The 13,771-nt window shown below is 37.9% G+C and overlaps 1 protein-coding gene across 1 annotated transcript in view; it reads left to right on the forward strand.

Moving 5' to 3' along the window:
* The window catches only part of ctnna2 (catenin (cadherin-associated protein), alpha 2), a 310,610-nt gene that overhangs the window by 77,027 nt on the left and 219,812 nt on the right, over positions 1–13,771 (forward strand). The window contains exon 7 of the mRNA XM_023418417.2: positions 10,411–10,614. Coding sequence (XP_023274185.1) covers positions 10,411–10,614 — 204 coding nt within the window. The remainder of the gene's footprint in view (positions 1–10,410; positions 10,615–13,771) is intronic.

Raw genomic sequence — 13,771 nt, forward strand, 5'->3', positions numbered from 1 at the left:
CAGTTTGCTCACTGGCCTTAATGGCTTTAACTCCAGGGGAACTCAAGGAAAGAAAAAAAAACACAACCCTTAAGAGCAGTTTGTCTGTTTGGAGCAGAGGGGAATTTTGTCTAAAAAAAAACTGGGCCACTGAGAATATCATGCTTAATTTAATAAAACAAAAAAACGTCTTTCTGAGCAAATATGTTGGTTGGAAAAACCGAGGACTGTTATATGGACTGTTGTAATATTAAATATATAACAAAGAACATTTTAAAACAAATGTTTATTTTTTTTGTCCAATGTTTCTGAGATCAAAGGGTCAAAGGAAAACTTCCAGTATTCCCATGCCACCCCCTTATACAGTGAAATATTTGGAGGACTGTCTAGTGTGTTGTGCCAAACCCCGTTTCCCACCCAAAACCCAACCCCCACCTAAATCTCCCCTGCAGCTTACTGTGGGTCCACATTCACAGTCTACTGCCAGAGAGCCTGGGCACTGCTCCAACTACCATTACCTGGGCAGGCGAGGAGCCTTGTTGGCCTTATTATGCTACTGTACTGTATGATTTATGACTCTGTCTATGTGCATCTGCTACATTAATAAACATTCAGGCACACACTCATAATTTAACCTACACAGTTCTGAGTACAAGCTATATCATACCTTCAGTACCTTGAGCATCACTGCTGAAGATTGTATTAGTTTGGAGTACATAGTTTTGGTGATTGCCTTTCCAGGCCCAGTGTGCTACTCATCATATAGCATGGCCATTCATTTGTTCAAAGACAGGTGACCTTCAGTGGGTACTAAAGTGTGCCTGGGAAAACAGAAAAAATAACAACAACAAAAAAAAGAGAGAAAGAAAAAGAAAAACAGCCTTTATCAAACTGTTTTTCTGATATTATGTTTCAGAGGTTGTCATGGTAACGGAACCTCGATGCAGACAATGGATGGAGTCACTTTTTTGGTTCTTTTTCCAGACCTGCCGTGGCTGATAGGGCCTATGTCTGAGCCAGGAAGAGGGAACAAAAAAATTTTAAAAAATGAGTGCACTCCCATTGAAACTGCTGTGAACTGGAGCGTTGTTGTGTCTGCTATCGCTGTTACACTGTTTGAGCAAACGTATCAAAAAATGGGGAAAGCAATGAGATGTCAAGTAGTGCAAACCCAGGGGAATGTGTTGCGCTTGCGATGAAACAGGCATATTGTTACTGAAGAGGGAATGTTGACGGCTCAAATTATAAAAACATTCAAACAACATGCATTTGAATGAGTTTCAGGCATATTTTAAGGGAGGTTTGCCCACAGAGAACTAAATTTTATTAATGTTATGTAAAAATGTTGATTATACCGAAAGTTGTTATTTCTTTTCCCCAATCAAGTTGATTATATGCAAAACCTTGATATCTCCCCTTAGGTATAGCCAACATGAGGCAGGTCACATTCAAACCTGACATAATTAAACCAGCAGGATGCAAGTTCAATCATTAATCAAGATGTCCAGACCACTGGGAATTGTCTCACTTCTCAATGTTTGCCCGAAAGTGGTATATTTACTTTGGGAATCGACGATGTATGTTTTGTCTTGGTTCTTCTTGTTTCTGTGGATTTGTCTAGTTTTCTCAGTTTTTTTCCACCCATATTTCCCCTAATTTCCAAATAAACAACACTGCTCAAAAATATTCATATACTGTAATTCCACAAACACACTCGCGTCATCTGGTGTGTAGAGTCGGGTTGTTGACTGAATATGTCCCTGCTGGCAGTGGGACAGCTTTTGTCTTTGTGCAATCCTAATTAAGACGCATACAGTAATTCCAGTTTTGTTTATGTTTCAACTAAACTTTAACAAGCATGTGTCTGTGCACACGTTTTATAGGGATGGCTGTAGGTTTTATTGTGAAAATGTATTCAAACCGGACGCAGCGAACTCAATGGGGCATGCACTCACTATTTTAGGAATACTGTGCTTTTAGCTTGATTTCCTGCTGGTTACACTATTTTACTAATTCATGTGTCTTTTCCTTTCTCTGCTCCAATTGGCCCTTCTTTTTCTTTTCTTGATTAATTATTTAAGAATGCGTTACTGTTTGATTTTTAATGTGATATTTGTGTCTTATATTTACCATTCAGGACATTTTGCTACATTCCATAGCAACGTGTGTTTGCTACACAACATGTAGCTGCAACAAAAAGGACAATACCACTCAATTTAATATTTCATATAGTCCCCTAAGGACCAAAGGCAGACAGTTACAGGCATGAAAATCTTTTCCACAAGTAAAGCTTTATATTTCCATCAAGGTCAAGCCAGTGTAGAGTATACTGAATTTGTGTTTTCTCTGTGTATATTTTAGCATTAAGAGTTAAATCAGTGCTTTTAATTTTAATCCTGGGCTTGAATTTTTTTTTTTCAATTGAATTGAAAGCTACACATTTCTACACTTAGCATATGTTATATACATTCTATATCATATCATAATTTTACTGCCAACATCACTCACGTCAGACATTTAACTGCCTTGGGACAGTGGCTAATGGTCAGTCACTGGTGCTACCTTTCAGTAAAGCGATTTGCTATCAAGCGCTGCATTTATCATTAATCACACTGTGTGCTTGAAGCGTCCTGTTCAGTTGCAGTATTGTATATGGGTGTTGACTCGTGATGAAATGAATGAGTAATTACCTGGAGCTTTAATCACGCATGAAGATATGATGTGACTCCTCTTCCCAGCATGAAGCTAATTTCTAACCATATTTCATGTTAATGTGACATTATGCATTAAAATTGCTGTACATTTGAACTTTTTTCGGTTACATGTATTGACAGTGAGTGTCGTTCATGCAGTGGGCACGATTAAAGCATCAAACAAGCGATGTTTTGATGTGAGTGACTTTTGTACCATTTTTCTGACTTTAATAGAATAGAATAAGGAAGGAAAAAGCCGACAAAGTAATAGAAAATGGGAAACCTCTGTCACAGAGGAGTGAATGCCTTTTGTTTGTTAAAAAAAGATATGGTGGACTCCAACAGAAGACGCTGTTGGTAGCTAATTGATGGTTCAGTTGGTTCCAATTTTTGCGCCACAATGTCTGATTGCAATCTCGCTATGATGTTTTTTTTGTGATTGAAGATAATTACATATGGCCGCATGGTTCCTATCATTTTTAGGCTGTTTTTGGTCTGATTACAAATTTACTTATTAACAAAAATTTTTATTTTTTTCACATTTTGAAGTTAAAATTCAGTTTGACAAAATAACGTTTTCCTTCAGGAAATGCCAGTTGTGTTCTCAAAAGGTGAATTTCAAATAGATGAGCTTCCAAATCCCAGGGTGCACGCAGTTGATCATCTCCTGTAACGAAACGAAGTCAAGGTTCCATCTCATTTAGGGCTTTGATGAAAAATGAATTTTTGGGACTGTTTTTCACTTTTTAATCAAGAAATGACCCACGTTCATTAAAATTATTGCCATAAAAAAAAACAAAAAAAAAACATTTTTAATCATAGCTTATACAACTGTAGCTTTTCCTCTACCTGCTGTTGAAATGCTTCAACATGGATTTGTTGAAGCAGTCTGTTGACCCATGAGGCTTACTGAAACAACTTGTACTGTCCACATGTGTTTTGTCAAAAATGTTTTCTTCTTTACCTAAACACTCTCAAGTATTTTATGAAACATTCAGCGCAGTTAAGTAGATGATATCCTGTAAAGATGAAATGTATTGAGGTCTCTTTGCTCAGATGTCCTACTGTTTTTGCGTATAAAAGATTCAGCACTACCTAGTTTACCTTACTTTCCAATATAAATACATGATGAAAGCTCACCCTTGAAATATTCAGTGTACTCCAGGAGGTCTACCTGGTGTATGAATGGATAGATGGATGAAAAAAACTATTACACAGACAGGGCATATGTACATAAATTACTTTTTTGCATTCAGTGGTTATGGTACAGTGTTGAGAGCAAAAGCCAAAAACTCAAGTTGTGTATCCACTAAAACCTCAACTGAAATAGCAATGCTCACGATATAGAGGCTAGTGCATATGTTAATGACTAGCCCAAAATCTGGCCATCACAGTGATGGGTAATTATAAGGTAGGAAAATTTGTTGGTACAAGAGATCAACAAACAAGCCACAGAATTATAGAGCACACAGGTACACTCATCTCCTGGTCCTGATGTGTATTCTTTATCAGTGCTGCTGTTATTATTCAAAAACCTGGAGGGGGAGGTTGGGGACATTCTGCAGACACTGTATCTTTCCAGTAAAGCTCTTTGAGCCAGTTGCTGCTAGTGTGACTTTGGATTGTTGGTTTTGAAAGGAAATTTGGGCAACATAGATATTCTGATGATTGAGACTTTGAGATGAGGCTGGGGGAGGTACAGGGAGTTGCAAGCAGTGGTGTAGCAGTGACGATGCAGAATTCTCCATTGGTGAATACAAAGAGAATGAATGACAAATGTCTATTTGGACCTCCTCATGCTCATGATAGAACATGGTGAAATATGATTGGACAACTATGAAGTTGACCATAAAACAGCATCTGTACCTTCCTGAACTACTGCAAGGCTCCATTAAGCAGAATTCTTGTGCTGAACGCATGCCATGAGGATATTATTATGCGTGCCAAGATTAAGTGTTATTAGTCTCATGATCACACATGTAAATGAACTCACATGCACCCACTCATTTGTAGATTTCTCTTATTTCCTATTTCCTATCGACAATTAATGTGTTTAAAGTAAGTGTATTAATCCACTCTTATTTACTGCACCCACACAAATTGGCCTTTTCAAAGCAGTTTTTTTTGCCTTTCACTGTGTGACAATAGAAGGCCAAATCCTAACCCTGAGCCAAGCGCTCTTCATTAGCTTAATCAATCAGAGAGTGGGTTATGACTACTGCCCCTCCTGGGCCAGTGTGGGCAGAGCTTTGTCAAACAGTGTAATAGTCACAACCAAACAGGCTGAACCCTGGAACAGGGCCACCAGAGGCAATAGAGTGGTATGTTCAAGACTTTGTTGAACTTCCCCCTTAGACAAAATAGTTGTCATCAAATATCGGAAAGTCCCGGAAGGCACATTTGACATATGTTGATGTGACATGCGCCCTGTCTCACTGGTTGATGCCCCAAAGTGGGGTCAAACTAATAACCTCACCCCTTGTGGGGAAAACATAAGTTTGCCTCTGGCTCTGATACACTGTCAAAATCAAATGGTACATTCACATAGAATTATGGGCTTGAAGCTTGGCCTAAAACTGAGGGGTAAAAAAAAAAAAAAAAAACTTATCTCTTTCATCACCCTGCAGGAAAGATATGTCTGCTGTTTTCAAAAACCTTATCATAAAACTACAGTACATATTTTTCTAAACCATATAATCATATAAAATCTTAAGCTAGGAGATGACCCTTGCCAAGAAATGGCTGTACATTTGACCTAATAATATGCTAAGATAAATTTACTCTTTTGAAGTGCTTTAAGATTTTAACATGCTTTATTGAAATGCTTCAAAATTCAGTGTGAGCAAATATGCTCTACTGAATTATCTTTGAACAATACACCGAAAGCCTGTTAGCAAGCTGATTCTGCTCTGTTAACTTCTGAAGAGAGATAGAAGTTAAAGCTAAATTCCTGATGGAGTTTAAAGGGGAGAATTTTAGTCTTACAGTATTGAATATATTGTATGTTCAGAGCATTTATGAATCAGTGAGCCACAAAGAAAAGGAAAAATCACTGTGATGTGTTGTAATATTGAAACATATGGTTGTCTTAGGATACAGTGTACTAGGCGTGTAAGGAAGCTTTGAATTTTATAGGTTTTGAGTGAGTTACAGCATATTTTTTTTTATCTCTTAGGTAGTTCAAGCCCTTAAGCAAACACCAACCAACAAAGTAATTGATAATTACCTTCAAAGACAACAAAAGTCTCAAGGAATGAATTTAACACTGTGAAACACACGGAGGGAACTGACACTATCAGTCACGTTTGTGAGCTTCTTGGAGGATGACTTCAGCCATAGCCAATTACCTTGAAAACCTCCCAGCCTTTGTCAACCCAGCATTTGCTACTCTTTCTACTCTGCCTATTCCCAACTCCCAGTGATAATTGCTACCAGACATCTTGTGTGGAATAACAATTGAGTAGTGTCCTTAGGGAAGGTTCTCAGTTTCCCTTCATGTTCTTTTCTTCTTTGCATCTTTCCATGTTGAGATGTGCATTGCATTGAGCTTTGTTGTGTTCCTTTTTGCCTTCTTAAAGCTCTAATTTCAGATGTAGATGTCAACATAAGGAAAGCCAATCCAGGGAATCACAAGGAAGACGAGCAACAAGGGGATGCTTTTTTTCATTACAAAGTGTATCAACTTAATTGGAACTACCTGATGGTAGATGTTTTTTTTTTTTTTTTGACATTTTCAAAAACATTTCTAACTTTTGGGTTTTGTAAGGGAAAGCGTTGCCTTCCCTTAAAATGTTCTCATTATGGCGTCCATATAATTATCATTTATGTCTCATAATTAGAAGTTATCTCACAATTACTGGCTCTTTACAATGATAAGACGAGTATCTCATAATATGGAAAGCAATGGCACTAATGAGAAAAGAAACATGATAAGTAATTGCTGCCACTGACCATAATGTAAGGTATACTTTATTGTCCCACAGGGGAAACTCGCCTTGGGCTCCAAGCCACTGCATCACATAACCCAGCATCACAATGCACATGTGCAATGCAGATAAATCATACATACAGACCTATACGAAACGTGCCTAGAATCACATGATGAATGTGAGACAAGGTGATAAAAACACCATTTCGTTAATAAAACCAGGTATGATAATAACATGTGATAGAAAACGATAGCTCCTCTAATAAAACCAGATTTAAACATAAGAATAAAAAACACATTGGTGATGGTTACAACCCAGATATCCCGGGTATTGTAACCCTACTTTTTGTTATTTAATATCTTGATGGAAGATGGGATGAATCTACAATTTGGCATCTCGGACTGTCAATCTCAGGGCATCATCTCCAATTCTGGGCTCAGGATGTGTGTTGGGTCATTCAGAATCTTCTGAGCCATCTGACTCACCATCAACCCACCGATTTAATTTTCTTGTATTAGCTTCTTGGTTTGAAGCACTGGGGCATATTGATTTCATTGAGTTATGTAAATGGAACTGAACTCTTAACATTCATAATAGTTACGCTTTTTTCTATTATTTCATATTTTGTTTCATTGTGGCAGTGAACTAAAGATATGATTTGAAGGGCCGTTCATCACAGAGTGATAACAGCAACTATCTGTATTTCTTGGTGAAATAAGAAGCACAAATACATCACTTAGAATTAGGCCCAAATATGCTTGTTTAGAAAATCAATCTACATTTCACTGTGACTCCAGAACAGAGATGGATCTGAACACCAAGCATAGAAGTGGAAGCAGTTAGTCCTGCTCTGTCAAAGAAAAAAAAATATTGCTTTACCAGAAACTCAAAACCTGTCCCATCTAGCCCATTCAAAGCCTACATGAAACAAGCTACATTAAGGTTATGCATTATACATGACTTAGCCTTTCATCATAATATTCTTAAGGAAATGTACAGGTACAAGAACATTCTTGATATCTTTGTAAGCCATGCTATGAGTTTACAAGGTCATTTACTATTAGATATCTTCCTTGGTGTAGGTCAGCTTCCAAAAAGTTTAGGGCAGAAACAAAAAACGTCTAGTAATTCAGATTTCTTGTTTTATATGTTGAACATCTATTGGCTGTCTTTTCCTCAGCCTTTTATACTGTTTTATATTTATCTATTTTTCTCTTTTTGCATTTCTTTTCCTTTGTCCTTCTTCTCTCTTATCTTGTTTTTTACTTATTGTCTGTAGCCCTCAAACTCTCCATTCCTTCCACCTTTATTTTCATTGTTTAGTTTTTTTTTTTACTCCAAAGCCTTTTATTTACCACACTTTCCTGCCAGCTGCAGACAAAAAGTAGGTTATGCTTGGTGCAGTCCTTCCCCTCTCTTATGTTATTATACATCATTTGACAGTGTGTCACCCTGCCCCAGGATCAGACTGCCTGAGGAGAGACCAAACACTGCACCTTTGCTCTATTACCCAACGCTTGCCACACTCTTCATGTATGCCACAGAGCTGTGCATGCCACAACTTGAAGCTTCTTCCCTCAGAGTTATCAGTGAATGTTTGTTGTATTTGCGGCTCAGGCGACACTGGAATGCAACTTTGGTTGGGTCTGGGCGCTGAAGCTAAAGAAGCTTTTGATTTAATTGGTTTTGCTGAACTTTAGGATGGAAAGACTAACCTCAAATTGCTATTAGGTAAATGTTCCCCAGTGAATAGATGGAAAGGGGATATGATAAAACCCCATTTGCAGAAAATTGCGAGGCACATGTTGTTCTGCTTCAAGAATTGGTGTCTCTATTCACTGAGCCATGGGTATTCCTATCTCTCTAAATTGAACAAAACAAGATAGGGCAACATTAAAATAAATTACTTTATTACCGTGGTATTCATTATTGCTGGAGAAGACTAGGGAGAAAAGCATATACTGTATGTGTTTAAACTTAGCCCTGTTGTGCTCCTCTGTATATAATACCTATCAGTAAGAATCATATGTACAGTACAGTATGTAAGTATTTTTGTCCCTAGATGCAATGGGAATCTCTGTGAGAAAAATATAATGGCACCTAACAAATTATTATCAGTCATATAAAGATACAGAATATGCTGCTACCATCTGCTTTTTAATTTCTTCTGTCTTTTCCTCTGAGTAATGCTTTTTGCACTATGCAGGATCACCATGCCTTGCTTACAAAATAAATTCATTAGGACTTTGTATGTCTGTGTCAAAGCAATGTACAGTATGCTTTCTGGATTCTCAAAAATACATCAACAGCAACTCAGAGGGCACCTGAGGCACAAGACAGAGTCCAACCTGACCTTGTCTCTATCATAACACAAGCTGCTGTGAAAGGCACATTTAAATAGGACAGACATAGTAGAAAGAAGTTTTTTTTTTAATTTTTTTTTTTTTGGCATTTGTGACTGGAAACATGCAGCGAAGGGCCCGGGCTGGGTGTTTTACATCCAGAGAGATTTTGGTGGAGTATCACACATCAGCATATTACCAGAAAGTTTGACCACCCCTATTGTAAGAGACAAGGAAATGTTCTTGTTGGTCCCCCTCCCCCCTGAACATGAGGAAAGCATGAATGTTGCAAAGAGACGATGGCTGCAACACAGGTTTATAGTGTATTCACAGTTGCTACTACTTCATCCTGAAGTTGGACTGAGGGCAGACTGAATGATACAGTGACTCACTACGACCCATTGAGGTACAAAGTGGTATAACGAGACAGGACAGGCTAAGACTAGCTGGTTAGCATACTAATTTAAGCAGATATCTCTACAGCACAATACATAGAAGCCTTAGACATAATGTCACATCCTTTATTTCTTCACATTCTGTTGATAATCTCAGTTAATTTTTGGAATGTTTTAAATTAAAATACTTACAATACTTAAACATGCCCTTTTAAATTTATTACCTCAGTCAAGCTGTGTTCGACCGTCTCTATGCGCCTCTGGTCATGGTAGCTGATTGTTGTTGTAGCAAATTAGCCTCATTCAGTGCAACAGTTTTTCATACATCTTAATAGAATTTTAAACAAACATTTGTCGTTTGCCAACGTTTGCCAATGCATCAAAATCCAGTGGAAGCTTTTTATGTTCTTCAAGAAAATATAACGCTTTTATGAATTTACATGCACTTCTGAGATAGATATTGTTGCATGAAAAAAAAAAAAAGATTAAGAAAGAATGATTATTTGCAATCTCAAAGATCCTTTTGAGTTTAACTTTAATTTTCTTCATGAAGGGATTTATTACAAAAAAAACTTTATCCCATTTGGGGAGAAAAGACAGCTTGAAATTTCACACAGTTTTTTTCTAAGCAAAATTCTAAGATGGTTGCAAACTTTAATGGTATCCTGGTACTGTGCTTTTTGCTTTCATGCGTGTAATCATTTTTGTTTAAATCTGTGTGCAAATCATGTCATTTTATGTTTATCTTGTGCAACTGTCTTTGAAATAAAACACTTCACTTGAAATAAAACACTTTGCGCTACTGCTCTAATTAGAGTTTAACCATGTAACTGTACACTAGTACACTGGCTGGTTGGCAGGCTCCTAAAGTGATAAGTCTGCTCTAGAAATCAATCCCTACATGCAAATGCTTTTTTGCACCACCAGGATAGTGTCAGAAAATGATCTAAAATCACCTTATGCATTTTACCTAGGCCTCTGATTAATTGTTGTCACAGGATACAGTTTCTCACCCCGTTCACCTCTGTCTGTTTTACTCTCCTGACCTTCTACCTGTCTTTTTGACCTACAGAACAAGATCATCCTGGACCCTTTGACGTTCAGTGAGGCTCGTTTCCGACCCTCTCTGGAGGAGCGCTTGGAGAGCATTATCAGTGGTGCCGCACTAATGGCCGACTCTTCATGCACGCGTGACGACCGGCGTGAACGCATCGTGGCTGAGTGCAACGCCGTTCGACAGGCCCTTCAAGACTTGTTGAGCGAGTACATGAACAACGTAAGTTTCCTGTCTGATAATTTAATACTCATTAGCTAATTGCAGCTGCACACATGCTCATTTGTGCGTGCACCTATTTGACCGCACACACACCAAGGAAACAGAAACACATTTTGCCGATCTGCTTTGACTTTTCTACTTAACACTGATTACAGTTATGTATTTTGTCTTTTTTTTACCTCTTTATTGCTATTCTTTCACCTTCCATCAAACATCAAGTCTTACACCCAAAGCAACAGCCTTCTCATGAGGCTACGTCAGCCTTACTCAACCAGAACTATGTCGTTTTGTTTGACATACAGGCGTATGTTTTTATGGGCCATACAAAGAGTAGTTCAAGCCACGTTACAACATGTTGGTAATTCCCTTACCTTGAATAGCTCTTTGTCGATCCCTTTGATATTTTGTTCTTAGAGTAGTGCGACAGGTGCAGAGGTGGGAGTAGATGAGACAGTGAAAGCCGCGGTGTTGGTACTTTGGTGATGTGCTGAGAATAGATGTCAGAGGAGCAAGTCTATTTTCAGTTCAACAGCTGCTTGACAAAAACTGCACACAACCACACAACTACAGAATGATGCCGAATGACATTAAAACAATTAAAGGCAACCAGCAAAATGTACTTATTAGAATTAATTATTGTGTGGATCACAATGAGGCAAAATTAAAACGGCACTACATTACACATGAGGGGACTTTCAGTACCTCTGGAAATGTGAATTCACGTTAAAAAGGGGCTCTTGTTGGCTACATATTTGCGAAGGCATATGTTTCCATGTTGCAACTCTAAACCTCCTGGGCGACAATAACATCTTCCTTCTTTGAGAAGCCAGTCTGGACTTTTACTCTACATTTGGTGAACCATTTTCTTCATGCACCTCTGTGATTGGCACAGCTGTTTAAAGGTTATGAGACTGGCCAAGACAGTGATTAATCATGACACATGTGTGATTTATATTCTACTTCTACCTACCGTTTTGTGCATAGTGAGCTGTGAGCTGTGTCTACATAAGCGAAAATAGAAGGGGACTTGGATACTCTGTCGCTGACCTTGCACACATGACTTAGTTCTTTGTGCAGGACTTCATGATTGTGTCATTAAACCGGAGCTCATAAGATTTCTGAAACTTTCAAAGTCAAATCTATTAAATGTCTGATCTCCTTATATCATCTTAAAACCAAATGTGTTTGAAGTGTTTGACTCATTCCTTCATTTGTCTACAGAGACGTGCGCAGCCATTTTGATGGGCAGTGGCTTAGTTATAAAAAAGGAGCACCCTTTCTTCCCCACTCGCCATTTGTATTGTGCCCAGTCCTCATATACGTAGCTCATATTATTATATTTGCTGACACACATATACTGTATATTCATGTGTCATGTGTGTGCACCTTAAAGAGAAATGTAACACCTGCTGAAAGTTTGGTTTTTGCTGACCTCCAGAGGTTTAACTTCTCACCTTGCTGTAGTGATGTTCAGGTGTGTTCAAGGATCCCATGACATAAAACAGTGTGCCCAACCACACCCATCAATGATGCTGGGTGTAGCCACAGGCTTGAAAGCTTTTAAACAGAGAGGGCAGTAACACACTGCTAGTCACTCTGGTGTTAGGTTCCTCTTGAAGCGTGTACCTGTATAAAATGTGATCAGAATATATATGTTACAAAATAGAGAGGAGAATAATGAAGGCTAAATGGCTAACCTTAAAACACACTAAAATATTATGAGACACAAATATAGCCACATGTGGTGCACTCAGTGTTAATTAACAGATTAATGACAACTGATTAGGAACAAAATGGTCATATGCCATAACCTTAATTTCAGATATACAGACCAACCGTAACTGCTGAATTAATTACACATGTAATAATAAAGAATATCACGTTTCTTCATTACCATACAATGAAAGAAAGGTGTAGAGGGAAAAGTGAGAGTTCCTCTTAACTCTCTTTACTGAAAGAAATGCCCCAATGTACCTCGGCTGTTCAAGATGACTGTAATGTACCAATGTGTTCTTCTAAACTGGGACTGACATTGGTCACTGTAGCCTTTCTGGCTATAGCCATCTGTGGAAGAATTAGCTCAAGAGTTGTTAATACACTACCTTAGTTGTGCAGCTGGTGGTAAATAAAAGAATATTGGCCCTTTAGTGTGTTCTCTAATAAGGCTGTTATCCTGTCCATTCTTTTTAGATGTCTAGCATTAGTTTTGTAAGCCACTACTTTGTCTTAAAATGTGAACCTGCACCATTGTAGAATTGAATTGGTGATCTGAAGTGGACCATCAGTATTGTTGCTGTCTCCAGGATGGAACCAGAGTTTTTGTAATGGACTTTTTTGGATTTTTTACCAAAGGAAGGAGCACCTAAGCACCTCATTCACCACTTGGAAGATCTAGGCCAGCCTGAATGCAGCTCTAAAAGTAGTTCTCAAATAAAAAATATTACTAACCTAAAATAAACTACAATAGTTATCCCTGCATAATGCAATATGTCTCTACTTTTCTTTAATGACCAAAATGTAATCTTAATGTTAATCCATTGGATTTCCTGAGTGTGCAACCTGCTGAAACTGTGCACTAAAGGTCGATCCAGCATATATTAAGTGTCATTTGTGGCCACTGAGCAATTGGCAAGCCAGCTGTCTATTGATTCTTACAGTATCAGTTCTCCTGCTGGAAAAAGGCCCCATACAATACTCTGTAATCTTCAGTTTAGTATTGTATATTTGTTGTGGCATTAGTGCTCATAAAGTAGTCTAGAAACAATGGGGGGCCATTAGACAAGGGTCCTTATTATATAAGAAACCCTCTCTGGCTGTGATGTAATATTAACAGCTAGCAGTAGTTCTGCATTGTGTATGCATGTGTGTGTTTCTGTGACTCAGGGAAATGACCTTCATTTGATCTCAAAGTTGTGCTTTTTGTTTGTTTTTGTTTAGTTTTTTTGGTTTAAATTTTCTGATGTTGTTGTTGTTCCTGTTGTTGTGTTTGGGGTTTGGTATCCTGCTCTACTGCAAACTAGTCCTTGAATTTTACAGCTTAGAATCAAAGGGTTGTCAGGATGCTCAGCTTTTACAATTTTTTCAATATTTCGATAGATAGATAGATAGATAGATATGGTAATACTTTTTAATTTCTACAAAACATGTCATGTTATGT

The sequence above is a fragment of the Seriola lalandi genome, unplaced genomic scaffold (genome assembly GCF_002814215.2).
Source record: "Seriola lalandi dorsalis isolate HSWRI2012SDOR001 ecotype SW California unplaced genomic scaffold, Sedor1 jcf7180002054582, whole genome shotgun sequence".
NCBI lineage: Eukaryota > Metazoa > Chordata > Actinopteri > Carangiformes > Carangidae > Seriola > Seriola lalandi.